A 26880-nucleotide genomic window follows, 5' to 3' on the forward strand; every position below is an offset into this window, starting at 1 on the left:
GAGTGCCTCCGTTAAGGGTCAGCGAGCTCGCGAATCACGAGTCGTGTGTACCGTGAGCTGAAAGTGCGCGAAAGAAAAACAGAGAAACCGCGGTGATATGCACATTCGTCCTGATGAGAGGCTGAATTGCGCATAAATCTCTTTCCGAGGACGAGGGGGAAGAAGTCGCGCTCCAAATCGATTCGCCCGTGTATCCCGAACGGTTCGATATCATACAACGTAATTATCCGCATTCGATTTTGCAGTTACATAGTTAAACGTTAAGTCTCTCGTATCCCTCTTATTTGATCTCTCTCTCTCTTCCAGACGGGATCTTCCGCTGCACTCTGTGCGCCCGACTGTTTGAAATTTCTCAATACCGTCGCGGAATTCCAATTATATTCGACACGCGTAACGATTGACGTCTAACGCGACCCTCGATCCCTCCTCCGTCCGTGAAATCCTGTCCCGGAAATCCCGTCCTTTTTACCGCTCGCGAACACGCCTCGGCGGGCGCATTCCTTGCCGGAATGCCTCGCAGAATGGTAACCGACATCAATAACGCCGCATACGCGGGGGGTACAAAAATAATTTCGTGCCATCGGGTTTACGGGTCGTTGGTAACGGCGGGGCGCACCCGCGAGAGAGCTTCGATGGCGAGGCAAAGGAGCGGATGAAGCGCGAAAGCGAGTGAGGAGGACGACGAGCGATTTTATTTTCAGGAGGGAATGAGGGGGGGGGAGGGGAGCCGCACACGGTGCCGCTCGCACTCGACGTATTCGTCAACGTCAATACGTCCTCGGCCGATCGCCATGTCAACGTCACTGTCGATCACGCATGGACCGAAAAAAAAAAGGGAAAACGAGGAAACGCGAAAAAATTCGCCTGGGGATTAATGCCGATTTAACGCTCGATGATTGCTCGCCGCCCATTGTACTCGCGGCGATGATTCGTGGGATTCGTTCGCGCTCTCTCCCCGGGAGATCTCATAAAACAGAGCTGAGGTTTCACGTATTAATCGTCGTCGCTTTTCGACGGCTCCGAGGACGTGGGCATCTTTAGGCGATTAAAAATAGCGCTGTAAGGAAAGCCGGGATTTTACGATTTATCGCGCCGTCCCGGAGAGCTTTCTATTCTCGCCCGACGTATTACATCGCGTTTATTCTCGTCTCGCAGATATATTCGAGATACCAATTAGCCATTTATTGGTATCCCGCTGCGTCTTTTCTCGTCTCACTAGCCAGACACTCGTCAGGTCGTCCAATCGACCGATGGATGGTCCATTGGACCGTCGATCGTTTGGAAAGCGCTGTCTCGCCTTTTTACCCGTCGTATCTGATTAATTTCCCGGCGCAATTAAAAATAATCACGAGATCCCCGTCCCGTGATATAAATCTCCCGGGGGAGCGCCGTAGTTTATCGCATATATACTCACCGGCTGCTACCAGCTGGAAGAGACACGGTCTCGACTGAGTACCGACGAGATTGTCCGCCCAGCACGAGAGGGTACCGTAATCCAGCTCGGTGGTCGGCGTGTATCTCAGCACGCTGACGCCGCTCGACTTCTCCATGGAGAACCTACCAGGTGCTACCTCCAGAGTCTCGCCGCTGTTGTTGAATTTCCAGCGGAAATTGTGTGCCGGCGGATCGGCCTCGACCCTACAGGCGATGTCGAGCGATTCGCCCCTCGATGCACCGACCACCACGATTCGGTCGTCCTTGCACACCGGCGCGACTGCAAGCAGAATTATCGATTTGTATGTGTAACCACACGGGACACTCTTCTTCCCGTCGGACGTTTCCGAGCTTGTAATACGACGATGCCTGTAATGCCACCTTCTGCCATCATCTGCGCCATCATCAGATAGAACGGTCGAAAACGCCTCGTATTTTATCGGGCGGCAAATTTACACTTCGCCCCTTCCGTTACGTTACATTGTTAAATTGTTAACTTAAACGTTATCGTCCAAATCGATTGGGACTCGAGGTTGCGAAGTTACAGAATTAAAATTCAGTTCGGCGGAAACGCGATTCTTCGCTTGAAACGTGCATATCATGGGGGGCACCGGAGTCAATTTTACTGGACGAGAAGCTCGCGTTCCGGTCGAATTAAATTATTGAACAAAATGATCTTTCCGAGAGAATTAGTCGCAAGACAAGATTATTAAGTACGCGAATTACAATTGTGATTAGAAACAGGTTTCTCGATCGCGAAAGGACCCTCGTTGAAAATCATCTTGCGCGGAGAAAGAGGGAAACATCCTTCTCCATTATTCTTCCAAATGATAAAAGTTGCCGTTTCTTTCCCGTAAGACGTATTTATTCTGCACATTTCCCGCGCGAGACAAGGGAACCGCACACGCCCGATCATCGCATCGATAGTCCTACGATCTTCCTACTTATTATTGCGTAATATCAATTTCACCGTTAGCGGTGGAAATGTCCGCGATCGGTTGCGCGATAACACGTATCCCCGTATTTGTTCCTCCCTTCCCGGCCTTAGCTTCACGGAGGCGCGAGACGAATGGAGACAAAGAGAGGCGGAGATAAACGCAGATAAATTGGGACAAATATATATCGCCCGAAAGACGAAGGGCAGGGTAGACCTTTTTGCATAACTCGCGTTGATAAAACGATTCCGGCCGGTTACACGACGAGGAGGCCCCCATCGTGACAAAACGCCGGGGTGTGTCAGGAAAGTCGTACGTACGATATCGCTGTCATTTGTGCACATATGTGCACGCGCCTGTGTGTATATGTGTGTGTGTGTGTGTACGCGTGTGTGCTTTCCCAGATGCAGCTGCGATATGTGGGCCATCATTGGCATATCGTCAGCCGAGAAACCTTCCGCCCGTGTATAGATAACGGTGCCGAGAAAGACGGTGGTACACGAATCCTGTCCGTTGCTCTGCAATTCGCTTTATCTCGCTCTCGTTCTATCTCTCTTACTCTCTCTCTCTCTCTCTCTCTTTATCTATCTATCTCCCTTTTTCGGTCTCTCTCTCCAGCGATTTTCTCCGATCGCGAAATGAAGAAATCTCTTTCCCGTCTGATCTCCCGATATTCTCAGAGCAGTATAAAATATTTCGCTCGACCCTACCGATAAATAATTAATCGTTCCTCGAGCCCCGACGAATAAATAAAACAGTCCGACACTATTTGCGTATACGTTACACGAAATTATTAATCAACATGATTTCGGTGCATTTAATAATCGCTATACGTCAGTACCGTCTGCGACGATTTAGTAATTTAAAAGAAATATCGCCGTCGGTATTTTCAGAGCCGGCTGTCGAGACGGGGTCAATAAAATCCTAACAATTTACGTTGTTCGGTGAACGCGACCGGGAGAATATGAAATGGATTAAATCCGCGCTCGTATATACCTGAAAGTACGTAGGTATCTGTGAACTGTGCCGTTGAAAGTATTCATTATTAAACTCGTATCGCGTTCGGTGCGTGTCACTTTTATTGCGCGGACTTTGCAGCTTTATTACGCTCGTAATTGCTACACGATTTCTATTGTAATTCGATCGCAAAACAGGTAATTGATATTAATTCTCGATGGCGACCATAATGTAGCATCATCGCGAAGATATGAGCATTTTACGATTTAATATTCTATTTAATTGTCGTGCACTGTACGCGCTTTATAGGCTTATCGTTTCCCTCCTTTCTCTCTCTCTCTCTCTCTCTCTCTCTCTTTCTCTCTTAATTCTTGTTTCACGCGTTTGCAATATTTTTAATTGTAATATGTTCGAGTGTCGGGCGTGGTTTTTTAATCCGTATCAGCGTGTAAAATTTAATTAACATTTATATGTCAAGAGACAACAAAAAAAAACAATCTGATTGCGATCGTTAATTAATATCGCTCGTCGATTTTTGTCTTTTTATTTTTCCCCCTCTCTCTCTTTCTCTCTCTCTCTTTCGTGGATGCACGTGCATTTAATTACAGATTAAACGGTCCAAATTGACGTAACATCGCGAGCCTCGTGACACTTGCTCGTTTTCTACGACATCTGATTCGGACACGTATTGAATCGCACGACGGTAGTCGTGCTCGAGGCTACCTTTGCCTCGTCTCCTTTAAATTTACTCGGTGCTGGTATTCCGACTGCTCTAAATTCCATTATATATTACGACGGTGTCGATAGCGTAAACCAAACGTTATTTCCTCTTTCCCAACAACGCTGTAATATCCAAGAAAATAAACCGCAAAACGATCTCGATTTCGATTCGCCGGCATTGAGGGGGAGAGAGATAGGTGCTTGCTTATCCGAGACTATTTCCTCTATCTTTACGAGGTCGTCACGATCCATAGTTAAATATTGAAGACCATGCTATATACTTGTTTCCAAGATTGGAACTCATACGACAGTCTCTCTCGCAAGTGTTACGAGCGTTTCGTATTAAATGCCTTCGCGTGTGTCGATTGCCGTCAGACTGAAATGCTTTCACGAATTAAATTAAATGTCTCGTGACGTGTGTGACATCACAAATCAGCCAGTTATTACTGTATTTGTCTATTTTGTTTTATTCTGTGCGACAATCGCGATAAATTGAGCTTATTTTGGCTTCGTATTTTAATTCTTTATTTCTAATGACAATAGAGTAAAATTCTCATTAACGCTTTTATCATTTATATTCCGTTAGCTGATAGTTTAATAGCGCAGAACAAATTTTGAAAGGATTTCTTAAAAACGTCTGAAAGATATATCTAATAAAAATAGAACGTCTTTCTGACGTTCTTTAAGACCTCTTTTATCAATTTGTTTTTTTTGGGATGTTTCGACGCGAACGAACTGGCAGGTTAGACAACGTTGCTTGCTGTTTTCATTTTTATGTCAAAATAATCGGAAGTCGTACAACAAAAAAGAAGAAAAATGTATAATATTCGCACAACAATCATCGCATCGGAATAATCGCGAACGGTAGAAGCGACGCGGAATTTAAAGGGTGACTAGAAATATATCTCCGTTTTTACTAAGTTTGAAAGAAAAATACGATCGGAATTTTCAATTTGCACTGAGTAGTCTTTCTATTGTTGTGCCCAAATAAGAAATTACTTCTTTGTTCCAAATCTGGCGGAGTTCGCGACTGTGTGGCGGATACAACACCGGCGAATTTATTTGAATTGAGCGGAATGATCCGGATGGATGGCAGATGCAGCACCGGAGGATCCGGTTCGGGCCGAGCGGGATCGGCTCGAAGGTATGCTTAGTCCAAATTCTCTGTACTCCTCTATTCGACCCTTTGCAATCAAAAGCCGTGAGATAGTAGTTCGAATGACTTGCATTGCGATCGCAAAGGGCTAATACACTCGTATCCTACATTCGTTCGTTGAGTCAAAACTCGTAAATCTAATCAGCGAAATATCATTTTTGTTCCAGCATCGAACGCAGCAGCACCGGCCGGCCCTGAACTCACATTTAGGTGAGTGAGAGAAAAATGGACATAAAAATTTCAGGTGATGGATATAAAGATTTCGAGTTGTGGTGGTGGGTTTGTTTCCGGACTTCCATAAAAATCAATGCGATTTACATTGCATGTTAGCTTTTGCGTGTTTGTGAATACGAACCGCTGAGCGAAGTATAGTGGCCTGAGTTGCATTTTTCTATTTTTAAGAGACAAAAGGGAGTTCGCGAAAAATATCCGATATCAAGTAATCGATCATATTTTGATGAATGAAACTAAAGGTGCGGAATTATTGCAAAATCTATTGTTACTACGTTTTACACGAAAGCTGTTTTTACATAGCGCACGTATCCGTCTTACGTTTATAAAGAATTCCAGAGAAATAAAAGACTCGACGTCTATTGTTATATTAATGAAGCATCGTTGTCCTTAAAGTTGACGACTCATTACCGACTTACACCATTGCTTCGCTCGGCGGTTCAATTTTTTGACACAATTGTCCGAACGATGCCGGATAAATTTCGGCCCTGAAATTTCGCACATTATATTGCGAAGTAATTACACGCTAGAAATACATCACGCGGAAAACTCACGGTTATTTCGCTCCTGCTAGTAAATTCGCGATCGCTGCGGTCTTTAGACGATTCTCCATTTTCCGTCGATGAATTTGATAATCTCTATGACTTCCAGTTTTTGGTATTTTATATTTACATTTCCATCGCGCGATTATATCAGGTTGCCTTCGTCGAGAGATAGAAAGTTTACAGCAGTCGTGATTATTTTGCTCGCGCATACGAATAGATTCTTACAATCCGTGCTTCTCAATTTTCGATTTTACATACCTGAAAATCTTCCCGAAATTCCCGAGAATCCGTTGATTTTTCACGGATACCTTCGTCAAATCTACAAGGGACGCGCTCGTGGCACCTACCGTGCCTTTTTTTCTCGTCAAAAATCTCGTTCGTGTGGACGGAGGTCGCTTTGATAATTCGCGCACTCGAGAATTTTCAAGGGACAAGACCCGTGTCCCCCCCCCCCCNCCCCCAAAGTATCCTACGAATCACTTCTTTCGCGAGCTCGTAGGCCACCGGAGTGTCTTGCGCGTTGACAGTCGGCCATAACCTGGGAATTGGATATCAAAAATGTAACCGGGGCTAAGCACTCCTGAAGTATTCACGTTGAACGCGATCCCAGGGACACGCGACGTGCCAGTTAATGTACACGCGAAAATACGCGCGCGTATATGCCAATACGAACAAGGTAGGGTGTACTCCACGCGTCTGTCCGTCGAAAATGGAAATTGGTGTCCTCCATGACCGAAATAAGCGGGGCGCGTCGCGATAAATTATTTACACGCGAAGAACCAGTTTGAGCGACGTCGCTTTATATCCCGAACTTCGTATCAGCCTCGTGACTGATGGATGTTTCCGCGGCGATCGGTAGCTCGGATTCGTTTGCTCGAGCACGAATAACGAGATCGTTGGCGAATCGCGAAAACGCCACCCGTGTGTCTAGATCGTGCGTCAGAATTTCGCGCGCGAATAAAAAAAGAAAGGGAAAATCTTCATGCGTATCCGTGGCCATATTCTGCGTTCTATGTGCTTTATTAATTCATTCGATTCTAAAAATATCCCTCTATATGAGTTTCTAATTCTCGAGAAGTATCTCTCTGCATTTATTAATTATTCATTAGATCGCTAACCAGACGGAATACCAGAGTCAGCTCCTCCGCTCGCAATAAACGAAATATCATCCCGGGATGTTTGTCCATTCGTAAATTAATTCCGATTTCGTATTTCCCGGCTCTCTCGTCTCTGTAGAATTCCCCCTTGATATAACTTTTATCAATGACGTCTTATTTCGCGACTCCCGCGCGCGCGTGTGATCTAGTTAAATTAAAATTATATTTGACTTTAAAGTGTAGCAGCTCGCTGCGCGACCGATAAATTATTTATATGCGCGAAACGGTCTGAATTACGTCGCTTGGTGTACCGAATAAGACCGACGAATGTTACCGCAACGATCGATAGTTGGAACTCGTTTACTCGAATAACGGGATTCGTGGATCTCGAAAACGCCCCCCGTATTTCTTGATCACGCCGGAATTCCGTGCGAATAAATCAGGGAAGAATCGCAATTTTTATAATGGTCCTTGTACTATTGTGCGTTTTTAGAATGTTTCACAAATTTATGAATTAGTTCTGTAAATATCTCTATACATCCTTAATTAAGATCTTCATGAATTTATTAAGATTAATGTGTTGCAATTAGTGACAGTATCCTAATTTGTAACAATTTGTTCTTCTTAAGAAATCAAACAATACAGCTTCATATTTATTCGAAAAAATGCGTTTTTACTCGAGATTCTATATATTATTTGTTATAACAAGTTTCGGGTAAAATTAAAAGTAAATAAAAAAATATATATATACATACATATTAATCTCGATTCTATTTCATTGCTTTCTTTCTCGACATCTTTTGAGAAATTCAGAAATCTTTTTAGAAATTTCCCGGATATAACATTTACAAGTTGACGCTTTACTTTATTGTTCTATCTAGTAGTATTTAATTAAATTCGAACTTACATTTGACTCGAAAGTGCAGCGGTTCGCTGCGCGTCTCGTTGAGCGCGTTCGTCGCCGCGCAGACGTAACGACCGGCGCTGCTTCTTGTCACGCTCTGCAGGACGAGGCTCTGATTCGACCAGATGATCCTCGCCGACGTGTTGTGCGCTAGAATTTGGTTCTGCAACGAGAAATTTCGGATTTCAGGTTTCGCGTGACATCGGCAAACATAGAGTGGGGTGGGTGTGATTCCGGCGGGACATTGTTAGCAGCGCGATGCGTACGCACTTATCAAATAGCTGTCGGCGATTCTCTCTCCCGTCCTTTCCTCCCTTTTCCTTTTCGCGCGTGGAGACTCGTTCGCTATGAGATCAGCCGCGCGATTTCATTTCTCGTTACTTTCTAATTTCGCGATAAATTAGAGATAAGCGTGCGGCCGCGCGCGTCTCGCAACGATGTCTTTCTGCCTGTTATGGCCGTTCGTTCGTTATCGCGTCGTTCCTTTTTTCGTGGACCGTGGACCGGTGTGCTTTTACGGCCACGAATATCTGCGGAAGACAAAGGGAGGGTATCTTATAAGATTACGATGGCGAGAGGGGGAGGGAAAGAGAAAGCGGCATAGCCTGTAATGCGCACACCGTTATGCTCGCGATATAACATCGTTACAACTCGAACGAGTTAACGGGTTATGAAAAGCTTCCGTGAAACGGACTGTATACCGGTGACATTTACGTTAACGCGCTTCGAAATGCAGAGAGATGCTTTCGACTGGTCGAAGAGTTTCTCTCTGATGCGCATTCGCGACGTCCTGTATATATCGGGGTTGTCTAACATGTTAACACGTTCATTGCCAATCACGCGATATCGCATGATGCGAGTTCTCACCAAACGGCCGATCACGCGTTATCGCGCGTAATAGATATTTAGAGTACATAAATCCTATTTACATAATAATAAAAGCATACAAATAATATATTGACTTATTTTGAGCACGATAAAAACTAAATAAAAAAAATAAAAAAAACGAAATTCCAATTTTCAGCTTGGCAATGAACGTGTTAAGGGGACACTGGACCTTTGAACACGCGAAAAGATCGATGCGATAAAAATCATTTGTCATTCGACGAATATAAATAAAATCAAATACGTAATTAAAATCCAAAAATGGATTTTCGGTTATTTCAAAGATCCAGTGTCACCCTAATGTATCCCGCGTTGTTCGCTCTCAAAGACGTACGCGAGACGCGCACGCGTAAGTCAAATGAATCATTTTATTAGTCACGAAAGGAGTCACGCTCGGTTACACGTCGTCGTAACAAATTCGTCGCTTTAATTAGCCCCGAAAGAGTGAGCTCCATTGTGTCTCACTTTGTCCCCTTTTTCTGCCTTCCTTTGCCTTTTCCCTTTTCCCATCGCCTCTTTTCGCGCAACAAAATGAGGAGCGGGACAAATGTAGTGCTAATATCGCACTCCGTTGAAACTGGCGGAGCGGGTACAAACTCGGGAGTAGAACAGCCGCACGTCAGAACCAACAAGTAGCTCGAGTCGATGCATACTGCGCCGGTGCCGTTGCCAAATGCAGGCCGAACCGCTTAATCAGGCGAGAGGCGGCCTTCGGAAGTTTCACAGACCGCCGTTTAGACCAGCCAATTTGCACACTGCTCGCCGGCGAGACTTTTGATTCTTATATAACGCGATTTTCTCGTTGGCTATTATTATTGAATTATTAAAAATTGCGATTAAAGGGAATTATTTTCTCTCTGTGCCGTTCGCGTACGAAAAATCATCGGCACGGTGAAAAAGAATCTCAACGTGACGGATTATTTGTGAAGAATATTCGATCGACATTAATTAATTAATTATCGTAAATTATTCTCAAAATTCCGAGTGAAAAAGTGTTCTTTGACAGTTCCGCGTGGCAGTTTTTCAGTACGACGAAATATTCGCAGAATTCTGTTCGAATAAAGAAAAGAAAAGGGAGAGTTGTTCGTCGCCGACTTTTTGCGTTTTATGTTTTTGCGCTTGAAAAATTAGTTCGCGATTTAGAAGTAACAGCCGGCTCTTTGTAAAGAATCGATGAAATATCATTCCGAGTTATCTGCCCCTCGTTTTATCAATCTCGATCTCATATTTTTCTCTCTTTCTCTCTCGTTTCTGCATAGAACTTTTTTTCCCGATATAACGTTTATAAGTGACGCCTTACTTCGCCGTTCTCCGATATTTTCCTCTCGCGGAGTACGCCGTAAAAGTTTGAAACGGAAAAGGGGGAAGGATGCGAAAGCGCGCGGCGAGATTATAAAAAGAATATCTGAGAGTCGCGGCGTATGTCCATAGGACGTCGCCCCTAAAAGCGGTCCTGCCTATTTAATCAGAGAGGAAACGACAGTCCGGATGTCTTTGTCTCGCCCGGCAAACATTTTCTCGGCCAGTAAAAGTCCTTTAAGTTTTTCACTCTACCGTACCCCTCTTTTCTCTTCTCTCTCTCTTTCCCTCTCTTCCCCCATCTCCCCTGTCCGCCCGCACTCGTTCCCCAGCCATTTCGTCCTCATACCTCTTTACCTTACTACCGTTTCCTCCATTACACCGGCGAAGGACCCCCCTCCCCCTTTTCTCCCGTTCCGGCAGAATCCGCTCGCCGAAGATAATTCGAAATCGATTTGAAACGAGGCCATTTGAATCTCGAAGAAGTTAGCGGGGGTTGGGCCATGGGGGAGGGCGGAGAGGGGGGGGCTTGAAGATTTCTTCTTCCACTTCTGTCTACCCCTCCCGGGACGTTTCTCTTTCTTGGACGCCGCCCGAGGGGGTAGATTTATTCAATTGTTTTATAATCTCGGCAGAGAGCTCGACACGGCGCGCTGCGGCGTCGTTCCGTCGCCGAAGGCCTCCCTCCCGCCCATCCAACGTCGTAAGTTCGTCGTATTTTTTTGACCGAACGATTTCACAACGGCAGCAGGTAGATTCTCAAATTAGTTATGCACGATTAACCGATGTGTATCGGCGAGAAGTCACGCGCGGCACGCGCGACTGAGACGTACGGGCGATCGAAGCGAAGCGTACAGATGTCCGCAATCCGCAATTTACGAGCACACTTTCGAGTCGTCTTAAATTCATATTTAAGGATTTCCAAACGGCTCCGAGGATTCAATCAGAAATAATCTCCATTCTGATGAAATACGAACATTTAAGGCGTGATTTCAAGCGTTTACTTCGGAAAAATAGGCTCCCCGTTTTCGATATCTCAGTGATTTAACATTATACTTGCCAAATTTTGTTATCCTTCTTTAAATTTTCATAAACTGCAAATATAGAGGGTGCTTAAGTATATAAGGAAAACACCTAAATATCTGAATATAAATGGGAGACCTAAACATGGGGGTCTTAAAAAAAATAGGAAAAATGACCGTAAGAAATAATTTTCCTCCCACAATATTCATCCTTCGAAACCACTCAATTGTGCTCTAAATATTTCTCGTATCATTAAAAACAAAGAAGACTTTTAGGTGTTCTCTTATATTGGGATATCCTGTATATATATGTGCGTGTTCTCATCGTGTATGTGTAAACGAAATTTCGGCCTTATCCTATTTTCGAGGTTAATCTCTTGGTTCTGTAAACTTTTTGCTTTTGCATCTTCTATTTTCTCGCCTTGCGGTATTACGTTCCTTGATTGAAAAGTTAGTCCTAACAACGATGTTTTTTCAATAAGATAAAACATTTAATGATAATAAATAAATAGGAATGAAAAGAGAACAATGGATAGACGTGGATGCTTGCAGCCATTAGGGCGCTAACTCAATTAAACTACATTGTAATCTATGTAACCAGCCATCCATGTGGTCGAGTCTAGGTTGGGAGGTTTAGCGCGCTTAGCATAGGTTAAGCCCCGGTTAAACCCCGGGGTTTATCTTCGATTTACTTGCGGTAAGAGGCGAAGCTCGGAAAGGACTCGTTAAACGTTATACCTCGTTAAGACAGAAGAAATTTTTGAAGTAGTCGGTACCGTCTTTGTTCTCTCAGCCCCATCTTGAAATCTCACGTCGAATTGCCTTACGATGCAATCTCATATTAATGCGCACAATATCGCTACTTCTCACGTATAATCTGATCTCTTTATTTAAAAAATTCCGATATTGGGGATTTAGGAAATTCATTTGAAATCAAATGAAGAATATTTAACGATTCAAGGAGATCTACATTAACGTTGAATAGCGCGAGAAATAAACTCCGTGTTACATATCTCGTAGAAATGTTCACTCGTAATCCTTTCTATTCCGTTTCAAAAGCGAAAAATTCCCTGAAAAAGAGGAAATGATTGATTCGTTATACCGTGAATAATTCCCCTAAAAAATATATAGCCGAATTGTCGGTGGAATATAAAGTTCCCCGTTTCCTCGGAATATTGCTCGGAGGTAGAATTATGCCGCGTTCTCATTCTTTTTTATCCTATTCGTAATATCGTTTATAAAATGAAAATGATCGAAAAAGCAAGGCAGGATCGATCCGTTATATGGTGAATCGTTCGACGAAAAAATTTATAATCGGATTATCCGCAGGATATAAGGTGCACCGTCTCCTGTAATATTGTTCGAAAGCAGGCTCGCGACGCATTTATCTTTTTCTCTTTCTTTTTTTAACATCGTTTACATCGAACGAGTTCCATTAAGGCACGATCGAAACCATCGTCGAAGACACCCTATGCCGGAGATTTGCTGTAGGGTGATCGATATCGCGGAAGCTCACACGTATGGTCCCGTAGCGCGCGCTTCTGCCTCGCGGTGGAAAGATAGCGAAGTTTAAAGTTTCCTCCCGCGACGCGAATCCCCCGGTTTCCCTCCGCCCGCCCTCACCCTCCCCACCCCGCACCTTTCCGTTCTCACGAATCGGGATTCCGTTCTTTCGTCGTTTCCGTCCGAGTTTCTCCTCGTCGTCCCGACGAGGCGGAATGGAGAGTACGATATCGTCCTGTGTAGTCAGCTCCTGACTTTCGTTTATCTTTTCTTGCGACCGAGCCATTCCGCGAAGAGCCACCATCCGTCCTCCGCCGAGCCTCCTCCTCTTCCTCTCCACCTCCTCCTACTTATCCAATCTACTTCCTCCAACCCTGGGCGCGCAGCTGTATTTGTTCGCGCGAGAGTACATTCGCGTCGTTAATTTTTGTTCCAGTTTAAGTAGTTCGCGATTATCCGTTATTTTCGTTCGATGATGAGAAAAAGCATCGCCGGAGCTCCTACGGCGGAGGAAAACACGGGAGCGATGCCGCGGTGTAACTACCCGAGCATTTCGGAGCCGGCGCTCGGGAGTTCGAAAGTCGATTTGCCGAAACTTAAGGGGGAAGCAAAGATTTCGCGGATTAATGAATTCCGAGAAGCCGTCGCGCCGGTCGGAGAATCTGGAAAATGGCGAACCTATTAACTAACACTCGAAAGTACGGGATCCATCGAACACGCCGGATTGCGCGATTTCTTCCCCGCGATGCGATCGACGCGACGTAACGAGGCCGGTCGTACTTACACGCGATTGTCGCGCGCTGCGAAAAATCGTCTCTTGTTTTTAACGTCGCGATCGCCACGTGCATCTTGATTTTAACGTTATATCGGCTTAATTTCGTTAACGAGGGACGCTGCGGCGACCCTTTGATCAGTCAGTCTCGAGACCGAGAGGATGGAGAGTACCGCGCTCCCAATAATTAGGTTTCATAGGGTTTGCTTCGTAAATGAGGATCAACTAACTTCGCCATCGCGTCCATTCTCCCGGCGCAGACAGCTGGCCGGAGCTCTTCCAGCCTATATCGACAAGCCATCCCCCTTAACCGCATCAGCGGAATTTCTAAAGGAGCAACGCTCCGTCGTTAGCGGCTAATTTTATTTACCTCCGCGTCTGCGATGCGTCCCTACCGTCGATTCCCCAGGCGGATCTCGTACGCCGCGACGACGCGCGCGTCGAAAAGCGCGAGATACCGCCGGCGCCGCGCGCCGACGTGATTGCACGAAAGGATTTCGGCCCGGGAACGACCGTGGCCGAACGGCGATTGCATTACTTTATCGGTCGGTCGTGTCGCTTCGCGCTTCTCTCCTCCGGTTCTTAAAGCGCCGATCGATAGTGGGGCATTTCATCCGCGACACTCGATTTTCAGGAATGCGCCAAAGACGCCCCTCGTTGGTCCGCGAAATCTCGGGACGTACCGGATGGAACGTCCAATTTCGTTTTGGCGTCGTCTCTCTCTCTCTCTCTCTCTCTCTTTCTTCTTCTTCTTTTTCTCTCTCCCTCCCTCTTTCGATTCGGAGGATCTATCGAATTTCTTCGCGCCCTTCAACGAAGATCGCTTCCCGTAGGAATGCCCGCCGGTTCTGGACAGAGGGAACCATCTCCCGTCACAAGGAGATCCTGTGCGGTCGCGCTGTGTGATCCCCTCAGCGCTTCTCGTATGGTCGGACGCAAAAGGAGCAAGCTTGAAGGAAAGAAAGGGCTTCTGGGGCAGGAGAGGGAGGATCGTTCATTCCGGTCAGACGGCGCACTGATTCTTTGAAAAATTGCCAACAAGCCGCGGCCATACTTCCTTCCTCTCCTTCTCTTTGTTCCTTCCTTCCTTCCTTCCTTCCTTCCAACTATCCAACCTACCTACCTACTTCTTTCGCTTCATCTCCGCACGCGGCCATCCCTCAAAGCATCAGAAATCCTTTTATTCCGCTTATTCTCCTCCGCGGTCACACACAGGCATCTTCCTTTGCCGGTTCGCGAGCGGCCGTAGCAACCTCCTTCGAGCATATCGCTCGCGGTTTCCGGCCGGCGAGCCTCGATACATCGCGGACGCGATTCGTATCGGTGTAGTATCGAAAGCTGAATGAGAGGGTAGATACCCGAGCAGAAACGAATCCGCGGACCGACTGAATAAGTTTCCTAGTTACTCGCTAGCTCGTGTCAGGCTAAATATTCTTAATCAGTTTTCGTAATTCAGCCGCTGTCTAGTCGTTCTACATAAAATATTGTAGTAAATCGCGCTGTCCTTTCTAAAATATACAATCTAGGTGCTATCTCGGTCACTGGCACGTTTAAGTTGATTAGCATCATTCAGCTTATATTATTATATCAAAGTCTGGCTAGTAATTATCTAGGAGCGACGCACGATAAATCCTGAGTGAAATGAATTAGATACCAGAATTGTTTATTCGCTAGATAGATATATTTATATTTCACATCGTCGTTGTCTAGCTTTTTTTTTTCTATGCTTAGCTAGTCTTCAAAAGCTTAATTTTATTTCTAGTAACTATACTTTCTAGTAATTATTTAGAATACCTGCATAATGGCTGTACAGATCAATTGATTAGTGTCTAGATAAAAGAAATTGCACAGTAATGAGATAGAAAACTAGCAGAAATTCTTGAGTAGAAATTGAATTTGTCTATTTAACCGGACAGATATTACTTTTACATATTTGCGGATAACATTTGCCGTAATAAATATATTACTTAGCAAGCACATTGAGATTTTCTAACAATTGCCGGGTATAAGTAAACGCAATCTTATATCAGTTTCAGGTTAAATTAACAATAAAGGTGCGGAAAAATATAAATTTTAATTCGAATATAATTTTCAATTCCCTACTTCCTTCGGGAAAATGACACGTTATGACGGGACACCCGCGATGTTCAATTTTCACCAGGATACGTAGGTAGATGTACGTCGATTCGCGACGGATGGCCTGTTTGCCGAAGTTATTTGTATTTTGGTTTTAGCAGTGGCAATCCCGATTGCGCGCGGGCGCACAGTCGTACACCGATATGCTGTTATCGAATATTCGTAGTGCGTTGCACCGTTGTCGATTTTATTACGACGAAACGAACGAGTGGCGCGCGCGCGCGGAGTCGATCAATTACGATGTTGCGCGCGGATTCGCGCGCGCTCTTTTCGACTGAGCCACCGGGAAATATTTTCCGCGCGGTATGGTCATGCCGTCTCTTTATCGAAGCACAGCGTGCTCTCGAGCTCGTTACCCGACTCGTCGCGAAATAAAAAACAATGCACTCCCCCCCCCCGTGTTTTCGAGATGTCGCGACCGCCGGTTTCTGAGGAAAAACGCTCTCGCTCTCTCTCTCTCTCTCTCTCTCTTTCTCTCCGCCCGTAAGATCGGCGCGTAAATATTTTTCGCGGGAAGTTTGATAAGTGCGATAGATGGCCGCCGAGCGATTAGAATCAGCCGGGGATCAGCTGTGTCCGGTGATTACGGCCGATGTACTCCCGAGGAGAGTCGAAGATGCGGCACAGATACTCGGTGCGGAGGATAGTTCGAGCAGCTTGTTCGAAAGTTCGCCGACTATCGGAGGGCTCTTTTTAGAAGTGCCGGGCAGAGACTTCGGGTGACTACGCGATTGGATATCGTTCTCGATTTCGCCCCTCTCCTCGTCCCCCAGACCTCGTCCTTATCTCTTAACGAAAAATTGCGAGATCGAAATCGCACGGAACGAGAACCTCTCCCTCTTTCCCTCTTCCTCTCTTTCCTCCCTCCTCTCCCTCGTCCCCTTTCTCTCTTTCTCTCCTCGTGTCTCGCCTCGGAAAGTCGCCTTAACTGGAATTCCAACACGCCTCGATCGCGATGGTAGTGAAATTGATTGATGTACGGCCCGCCGAATTCGACGCTAGAGCACATCCACTACTTCCTGAGGAAGCCGCTCTCTCGCACACACCCACACAAAGCTCTCGACTTCTCCGCGATCTCGCACCTCGCGCCACATTAAGACCCGAACTTGTCGGGCCGAATCTCGCGTGAGCGGGGAAATGCATTCGGTGGATTCGTAAGGAGAAAGCCGTTACCCGCGCGATTCGATCGATGTACAAAAGCCGCAACGTCGATACGACTGTATCAGATGACGCGGCTGCGGAATTCCGCGTTTGATCGATATCGCCGTTTTCGCGCGACGACTGCAGCACTCGTCGTCGGTATTCGAAGCGCGCGCTTTGTTGTTGTTCTCGTGCGCAAACCGCGGCGTAAACTCGCATTATTAATTTGTCCCTTTCGATCCGCGAGCTTCTCCTCTCGACTACGTCTCCTTCCGCGGGCTCCGTTCCGCCCCACGGCGGATAAGACAGCCGATACTCCGCGCTGGTCCTTAATAAAATTGTCCAAATGGGAGCCGTCGTTTGTCAGAACTTGTCAAACTTGAACGTTCAATATTCCTCGTAACTGGGAGCCTCAGATAAAATTCTGTTTCGATCAAGTTCACGTGAGATTGAACGAGGATACCCCGACGTAGAGATGTATAAATCAAGGATTTTTTTTTTATATCGAGTCAAATCTCACTTTTTACCTTCGAATCCGAATCGACGAAATTTCATCCAAATCGAATCGAGTCGTTGAAACGTGAATTTTCATTAACAACATAATCGTTGAATTCAATACGAGGATAGTGAGAGGAAACTTCGGTATGAGAGAGATAACATCGATCTTGTGATAACAACTTATTTAAAAAAATAAGATATGTTTATTTAAATATTTCGAAAATAAGATACGTCGATACCGATGAAATATATTTTACTTAGAACAGCAGTAATTGAAACAGTCAGACGAAAGATGATAAATCAATTACTAAAGTACGTCGAAAAGCATTGACATTATCGACCGTTCAACTGATTTTCATACTTTTTTAGAGGATCTTACACAACGAATTGTTGAAGTCACGCTAATCCTCGTAAGGCTGGACGTCTTTAGTAATACTTCGTCAATGCTAGAGTGCGCGATTCATACTCGAACTTTCTCGATTTGAAATTTTCGAGTTATATGAATCCGAATCATAAGGATTCGGACTCGAATAATTCGCTCATCTCTACCCCGTTATTTCCTCGATTGAGAGTATCTTTTGTGCAGTGCGATCTCGAGAAAAGACGTATAGATAGGCACGCGAACGAGACGTATATGAGATAAATTTTTTATCTTGCCGCTGCGTTTTCCTCAAGGATATTAATGAGATCTTCCCGGCAGTACGCTCGGTCAATCCACTTTGCGAGAAAAGATGAAGAGTTGAGGGAATCCTTTCAGGGACTCTGTGTGTGCGTCTCTTTCTCTCTCTCATGCTCTCCGCGTCTAAACCGGCCGGCCGATTGGCTCGTCGATGCTGCAAGTAGCTACAGAACTTCTCTATTGTCCCCGTGAATGATAGAACCGACTTAATCACTGCACTCTATTATGTCGGCAACCCCACATTTCTTTTTTCGCCTTCTCGATTTCCTCCTCCTTTTTTCCCCCTTATTCTTCTCCCGCCGTTATTCCCGTTTCTTTTCCACTTTCTAATTCCTTCCGGTCCCTCGCTCGCGCATCGTTTCCTTCCCACTTTCTTCGCCTCCTCCTCACCCTTCGCACCGCCCTCTCGCCGCGTTCATGATTCTTTTCTCCTCTTTACGATCGCCACTCAAAAGGTTACTGCTGCTGGGGCAGCTCGAAACGCTTTTCTAAGACCCGATGGTGCTGGATCCCCGGCCCGATTGCTAGCCCGGGATTGATTGGCAGATAGTACGTGCCAACGGCCCTTGTAATTCCTAGGCAAACCTTTCCGGATGAGTGAAAGGGACCCGGCGTTGCCGAATGAAACGTTCCTCTGGTGTACCGAGCGCGGACGTGAAAATCCACCCCAATGACACGCTTAAAGGTGAACGCGTTCGGGAGAGGTTCGGCAAACCGACGAGTAACAGAGAATAAATGGAAATAGGGCATTATGGAGAGATCGACGACGTTCTCCTTCCCCTCCCCCGTTTATAGAAAACTCGCTGAGACGCATATATTTACACTTCGGGGAGCGTTTCTCAATTTCGTATTTAAAAAGCAAACATTCGCGGTATTTAGGGAAAAAATTACAAAAAATAAGAGGGTATATATATTCCGGGAATTTTTTTATCATCACCTCATCGTCCTTACAAATCCTTGCAACGCCGATATTAATGTTGCGTTTCAATATTCACCAGTGCTGAAAATCTACAGTATAACATGAACATTTTCAGCCCTGGCGGCAAATTTTGGAACACAATTCTGATTGAACATTCAAATGCAATTGCGAGAAGTATTCGACTTCCGTCAGTCCCATGCAAATCGATCATTATCAAAAGAATTACGGCCAGACTGACCGGAGGACCGGCTGAGGTCTTCGCGCGTAGCCTCGAGCTTCTCGCTTTATGATGTTAGCCGCGAATCGAATCGAGTCTAGTAGTATACCGAGAAACCCATTTAGTTGAGTCAACGAAATTCTTGTTTGACTATGGGCGAAAACAAATTTTTCGGTTGTAAGAACGAAAGTTTAATTCTCCGAAGCAAAGGTTTGGTTTTTTGCAACCTCTGAAACTTCAGAGAACCAAACCTTCGATTTAGGCAATCAAACATTCGTTATTACAACCAAAAAATATGTTTCCCCATAGTCAAACAAGAATTTCGTTGATTCAACTAAATGGGTTCTCGGTATAATCTATCCGACGTTTAAAGGCAGATACAAAGACCGAGAGAAGTTTAGCGGACCGGAAGCGGATCGCTTCGCTCGCGAGCGACCAGAGGGCAATCCGTAAGCGAGGAGAGGAAGTCGCGGATGTACGCCGAACGGGTGGCAGAAACGGCATGGAGGGAGGGAGAGGGTGACACCGTGATAGTCGGACCGCTTTCCCTCCCCTTCCTCCTCCGGAATGAAGTCGGATCATATTTTTAAGATGCAATTTCGAGGGAAATCTCTTACGCGGTAGCAGCTGCTGCTCTCGCCCGCCGTTAGCCCGTTTCCTGCAGCCCTTTGCGACGTATATCCGGCGAAAGGTCGTGCGACGAAACGAAAAGATGTAGAGAGAAGGGAGGCGAGGTATGAGCCGAGGTTAAAGTGAGCGACGGAACACGGAAGGGATATGAGGCCGCCGGGGCTGATCCCGGAAAAGACCGGGGGAGAAGCTAATGCACCGCGCGCGCGGCGCTCCTACAAGATTCCCCCGGCCCCGGCGTAACCGATGGTAATATAATTACAGCATGTGTACCACAATCTTCTGACGGACGGTTATAACCGTCGGATTAATATATTATTAGAGTCTAAGTAGATGCGCCGCCATACGGTGGCTCGGAAACGAAATCGATTCTCGCGCTAGGGAAACGTAGGTACGCGTGAGCGAAATTACGATCGGATCGCGGAACAAAATATTCGTCGAACGTGTTCCGTGCGAAAAAAAGAGGGAAACTAATACTGCAATTCTAAGGAGATATATGGATAAATCATCGTGAAGTAGTGAATTACGAAGCGATTGTAAAAATTGGAATTGCAGTTTTAGTAGCTCGCTTGAAGCGCAAGATATATACGCGTGTAGTTTCGACAAAGTAGAATATAGTCGGTAAATAAAGCTGTTATATTATATGTTTTTATATTGCCTGTTATATTCTTCTTTAATTAAACATCCAATATATAATATATTTATGTTTCGATCTATCGTGTATTAAGAGACACCGTAGTGTCTCGCGCCAAGTTGATATGAAATACAGACTGCGGCAAAGAAACGGGCGAATTTTTCAATCTATTTACTCCACTGCTATTAGGACAGATCTACGTTAAGTTAGTGAATATGTGTGCTAATTAATTTATCATCAATAATATTCCATTTAATTATCATGAAGCAGTGGAGCTATAAACAACGTGCTATTATTGCTTTCAAGGCTAAAAACGGGTCTTTTAAAATCGTCCGTTCATTTCTTTGTCCCATTTTGTACAAAGGACGATGAGTGAAATAGGCCAATTTCGACCATCGGAGTGGCAGATAAAAATACGGTATATATTTTTTAAATCGTTCTTTTGAGTTGCTGAATCTTTTGAAAAATTGTAATTCGTCGGGAAAGTATTAAAATTAGGATACGAAGCTCTATTAAAGATACAAGAAATTCGTATGAGAATTCCACACAGCTGCCGTGCAGCTTATATAATTATTCAAGTTCAATTATTAATTTCCTCTTAATTGAAAATTGCCGGTTTCTCGGTGTATTTGAGATTTTAATGGCGATTATTAGTTCCTCGGGTGTCTGTCGCGGATTGTTCGCGCGTCGTTAACGTACTTAACGGAAGTTATCGGATGGTCCCGACGTCGGAAATTAATGCACGGCTATTCGTAATCGCGCTTCGCCGTGGTCGTCGTCTTCCCCGTCGTTCTCGTTGCCGTCGTCGTCGTTGTGCCGCGCACGTGTACGCGCGATTCTGAAGCCGGTAACCGGTGATCGGGACGATTAGAATTCAGGAAGTGCGCGTCCGTGGCTGCCACCGATACAGAGGCCAACAAAGTTTGTCGCTGATAGTCTCGAATACGCCTTGGGAGCGTTCCTTTAACTTCCGACTCCGCTGCAATTGCAGCGCGCGGTAAGTGTATACACAATGCGCGACGGCGGCGGGGCGGCGTTCCGAAATTCAAGTAGTACCGTCTAGAATAAGCGGACGGGCAGGCACAGCAGTCTCCCGAGGCAACTACCTTGTATGAGCCGGGACTAACTAACATTACTTACGCTTTGATACGCGTTTTATGCTTGTTGCGCACTTTCGCGCCCGGAATTGTGTAACAAGCCCGAATACGTGTAACCGTAACAAATGTGAAATTACGAAATCGCATAGAAGACGCTCGATCCATCCTGATATGTGAAATGTCACTTCATTCCGAGTATTTTCACTCGGAGTGAACTTCTTGGAGTGAATTCTCATTCATTCGGAGTGACGTTTCACTGCAGGTAATTTAGAGAGCCGACCACATTCTGACAATCATCTAATCGATCAATTTAAACGCTTGCTACAAGATTGCATATGTTTTCAATATCTTGACACTGATTGTAACAAAATACCATCGTTGCTTTGAGGAAATCGCGAAGAGAAATTAATTAATTTCGATGCGAGACTAGAATTGGTTTAGATCCTTAGTTGTCACGGAAGTTCTCATAAGATTTTATCGTTTGCCGGATTTCCTATACACGCGAATAATATGTAATAACACACGAAGATCCGCCTCGTGGGTTTTCGTCGTCGAAAACGGCGATGTCGCCTCGTGCGTCGATATCGTCGATATCGTCGCACAGAGATTGATCGCGACGTATAGCGCGACTCATATATTATGCAAATGAAGGATTTAAAGTTCTACTCGGTTCTGCTTGATGTACGAGGCATTACGCAAGGCAAGAGGGTCACGTATATCGACGAAGTTACCGGTGAAAGCGAGTCTCTTTACACACACGGGTTCCCCGCTACGTGAGTTTTTACGCAGTCGTACGCTCGCGCATTTTTCGGGGTCACGACGCGACGGTCATAAAAAGAATAGGAAGAGCGCAATGTCGAGTTTGCGGCTTGTGCATGAGTGCATTTATAAAATTCTTACGTCGTGTATCCAGATGAGCTTAGACCAGGGTGGATTGGCTCTAATATGACACTCAAAGTACACGTCATCCCCTTCCTTGATGTCTTCCGGGCTTAAGGTTGATCCGAGGTTTAACGATACTATCGGCGGATCTGCAAGCATAAAACATTGAAATCTTCTTACAGTGTGTGCGCGCGTATATGTGCCTCAGCACCCTCGAGAGAGGGAGGAAAAAAGAGAGCTTAAATCTATAATATTTTACGATATTAATAGAGATATTTCTCTCTCTCTCTCTCTCTCTCTCTCTTTCTCTCTTTATTCTCTTTCTTTTTCGCTTGATTCGACGTCGTGACAAATTTCTTCCCCTTTACTCAATTTTCCCTCTCGTTGTCTCGCGAATCGCGCAGCCAACCGCCGTCGGTCGAGGATGCCGGTTGACGGCAAAGACGAGGTTGCCGATACGGACTGCGGATACGGTCTTTCGAAGTGGTGTAATTTCGAGCGGTAGCGCGCAGAACGGTCAGCGTAATCGAATACGTGACATGACATCATTTCCCGTATTCTGCAGTTTTTCTCGTTTCGCGAATTCCGCCGCGCGCCCGTGCGCGCTCGCCCGCTCGCTCCGCTCCTTATGTATTTCCTGTTTGCCATTGCCGCTATATTTTTGCCAGATGTGCAGGTGCAACGGACGCAACCGGACAGATGAGAACGAACGATAAACCGTACGGAATCGAGGAATTTATCGCCGCCGAAGTAACGGCACGCCTCCGCAAAATTGAAAAAATATCTGAACGGTGCGCGCGCGCGATCCTCTGTTCACGTCGCGCTCTCTTTCCTCCTCCGTTATTTATACGTGTCGTGCAATTAAAATGAACGTGCAGCAATATACGACGCCTCGCGCATCGTAAAGATGCTTTTTACTCTATCGGGCTTATCTGTGTCGGCGCTCGTGGATTTACGTCACGGCGTTCCGCCGCTATGCTATCGAGAAACGGTCGATCCAGCGTGCCGTTATCATTGAACGGCTTTCCGAACCGCCTTCGAAAATTAATCTCGAAACTGATAGAGTATACACATTTAGAAAACATTTTCGTACCTGCGTTAAAATCGATCCTTGTGAACATTTTTGTGTTAAATATTTAACATACCCGTGTGTTAACATATTGTGTTTACGTTATCTTAAATAGATTCTGTGTTAGATCGATATTCAATATACGTAAGTGTTTTAAAATAACATTTTCTATTTCAGTGTCGGTTAATGGATATTACATAATTTTATGCTCATGTTTTCATGTAATATTTGTGCTGCTTTTCAACATATTCACTTGGTGTTAAATTAACACAGATATTTGTGTGGACCGTTTGGAACATATAAAATGTGTGAATTTAACACAAAATTTTCTACCGCGTACGTTACAAAGATTAAGTTTCAAGTTTGCGGAAAATTAAATTAAGTAGGACGGGGAGTCGAAAATTGAGGATTAAATTGAATTGGAAAAAACATTAAAAATTCAAATTACTTCTCTTCAGCCTTGAAAAATAGACCGTATTATCCGCACGTACGTAATTCTAGCAAATCTCTCTCTCTCTCTCTCTCTTCTCTGCTTTGTTCTTTCCGCGATAAGTAACATAACGGTTCAAATTTCGGCCGTTCGCGGCTGTTATTACTTAGTTGCAATATCAGACATCGCGAGAAAGAAAGAGAGAGAGAGAGAGAGAGAGAGAGAGAGAAAGCCTGCTGGTCGCAGATTAAAGGCGCCTCGACACGGACGACGCTCGCGCGGAAAACTTTGGAGATTACGAGTCGCGCGGGCCCGTCTTGAACCGTTGGTTTTATCGCGAGAACGCGGAAGCTCGGCGCGAGGAGGAGGTCTGTCCGCAACTTGAGAGATCCGCCCGCGTGTTAAATCCGCTTTACGTCCGCGCGATAATGGTCGCGTGGCGATAAAAGCGTCATTATTATTTCTTCCCGCTCGTGCGCGTAGGTGGGTGGGTAATCACGTCCGACGGATGTCTAGCCTTTACGACTTGTATGAAATTTATAATCGTTGTCTAAGCGTTATCGTGCCCGGTCGCCGCGGGGATTATTCAGCTCCGAGCGCCGCGTAATTATAACAACGTGAAATATAGCAGCGCGAGATACGCTTCGCGATTATTTTCCGCACCATCGGACTATATAAAATGTATAGACGTTCGCGCGTGTCGAAAATTGTCTCTCTCTATCTCTCTCTCTCTCTCTCTCTCTCTCTCTGACTCTCTTCCTCGCGTTTCGTACGATATCGCGAACGCAGTTCATTTGGAGGAGAGGACGCGCTCTCGGGTCGGAGATGGGTTAGGGGTGGATCGTGGTTGTTCGCGGGCGCGTTCGAGTCCTCTCTTTCCACCTCTCGACTGTTGTCTCCTCTCGTTTTAATATGCGCCGAGAAGCGTGCCCGTAACTCTCGACAGGTCGAACGTAAAGTTTACGAGGCCGGATGAGGGTAGTTACGCGATAATAAATTTCACGGACGCCTCGGTAAACCTGCGCTCTCTCGTGACGTGCGCACGATGTCGCGCCGGTTACGTACAACATTCCTACTACGTCGCGGTCGTAATAAATAACGGGAGGGAAGAAAGAAAGAGAGAAGAAAAGAGGAGAGGCGTTTTCCCGTGGAAATGAGGCGCCTTCACTTTGAGCGTAATAATCCGACTCGAGATGAGAGACGCGCGGTTAGCGACTCTCTCTCGTGGCTTCGTAGAATTGCGGATACACGGAGGAAGAGAGAGAGAGAGAGAGAGAGAGTACGGTGATAGAACAGGACAGATCGAAAGTGGCAGTGTCTAAACATAACCCGTAAGCGGCAAGTGGTTTTAAGTAAACGCCAGATTTATGGACGACCCGTGTCACTTATATCATTGAGTATATATGGCGCGTCTCTTCCCCCTGTCCGCGCGTGTGTCTTCCTTTTATAGCGATCCGGATCAAGAGCGCCAGCGGAAGACGCACGGGGAGGTATCGGCGCCGAATATTTTGGCTGTAATTTATGGGAAATCTCGCGGAGATCTTTTTATTGACACTGTAAAAAGGGGAGAGAGAGAGAGAGAGAGAGAGCGTGGGGATAAAAAAATAGGGAACGATGCGTAAACGTGGGAGACGCGCGTCGCGCGCGGAATGAAAAGGCTCGTAAAATCGGCCGATTCGAGAACCCGAATGAAGATGAGATGGAGGACGGTGGCTGCCGGGCAATTTTTTATTTTTCCATTTTTTTTATGACGCGCGCGCGATCGTTATGATCACGTGAATAAAGTCGAGGAGAAAGAGAGAGGGCGGGGGAGAGCTGGGAGGAAGCTTGGAATCGATAAACAGCGTAATGTGGCCCCATTCGTCATGTTGTCGTATTCGATTTGCCGCGATCAGTTTCGCGATCTGTCGGTCGTGAGCGAGTTTACGGTCCGCGAGAAATTGGAACGTTAAGGAAAAATGTAACGTGTACTCACACACGACGTCGATCTTCCAGGACTTCTCGACGAAGAGTCCGGTCACGTTTGGATTCTCCGCTCGGCAGGTGATAGATTTCCCATGATCCTCCACGCCCGGCTCGAACTCCACTGTGCTGACGGTTCGATTTTCCGATCTTTCCTCCTGCGAATCATCCGGGAAATCGTCAAATTATTTCCTTTTCCTTCCCCCTCCTCCTTCCCTTTTTTTTTTACTCTTCTTTTTATCTGTTACGCCGTCTCGCGTCCGGTCGCTCGCTCGTTCGCTCGCGTGTCTGGCAAATCGCACGAGAGACGACGACTTTACGAAGCGCGACTGTATATCAACGAGTCGTCCATAGATCGAGCTTGCAAGAGCAACTCGATAAAATAAACGTCGCATAACCGAAACATTACGTCGCTCCACGTCATCCACGTCGTCGCGCTTTTCCACTTGAGAAGCGCCGCGTCTATCCTATTCTCCGTCCCTTTCTGTCCGTCATCGCTACACATTCTGTTCGCGAAACTTTTTATTTGCCGTTCGGATGCAAATAGCAAGTTCAAACAGTTGAGGTCGCGGCGCTTATGCGAGGAGGGGATGACAGCGGCGGCGACACCGAGAGTGAATTAGCACGCGCGCTAGTTCGGTGTGCGCTTTCGCTCAACCGGAAGCCCTAGTTGCCAACTGCTGTGTTCTGTCAAGGAACCCACCGACGTGGCAGCTGAGTGTCGGGCTTCGATCTCTCGGAAAGGCGTATCTCGCAGCTTCCGTCTCCTCCAACGAAAAGCCAGCCGGGTCACACGACAACGACAGCACGAGCTGTTGATTCAAACGTCGCACAGATATGTCGGACTAAATGCCGGGTGTATTTTGCAATGCGGCAAAAAGCGCCGGAAGACATTACGAGCGGCAGCCCGGGTGGTTTAAAACAGGGACTGGAAAGGAACGCAACAATTTTCCCCCCCGCACTCGTATCTGAGCCCTGTAGAAGCAAGCTCGTTTGGACCGTATAGAAATGTAAACGCTCGACGTAATATGTGGAAATTAGGACGAGATTTAAGAAGGTCCTTTCATCACGGAAAAAAAAAGTAGTTACACTGAGAAATCCATGTTAGTTGAATCATCGAAATTCCT

At 45.8% G+C, this 26880-nt stretch overlaps 1 protein-coding gene across 1 annotated transcript in view; it reads right to left on the reverse strand.

Annotated features, from left to right (window-relative positions):
* Positions 1 to 26880, reverse strand: part of LOC106740546 (nephrin-like) — a 522836-nt gene that overhangs the window by 23391 nt on the left and 472565 nt on the right. The window contains exons 8-11 of the mRNA XM_014611707.1: positions 25767 to 25911; positions 22311 to 22441; positions 7983 to 8142; positions 1415 to 1714 (exon numbers count right to left, since the gene is read on the reverse strand). Of these exons, the coding sequence (XP_014467193.1) occupies positions 1415 to 1714; positions 7983 to 8142; positions 22311 to 22441; positions 25767 to 25911 (736 nt within the window). The remainder of the gene's footprint in view (positions 1 to 1414; positions 1715 to 7982; positions 8143 to 22310; positions 22442 to 25766; positions 25912 to 26880) is intronic.

Source organism: Dinoponera quadriceps, unplaced genomic scaffold (assembly GCF_001313825.1).
Source record: "Dinoponera quadriceps isolate SergipeBrazil2010 unplaced genomic scaffold, ASM131382v1 scaffold396, whole genome shotgun sequence".
NCBI lineage: Eukaryota > Metazoa > Arthropoda > Insecta > Hymenoptera > Formicidae > Dinoponera > Dinoponera quadriceps.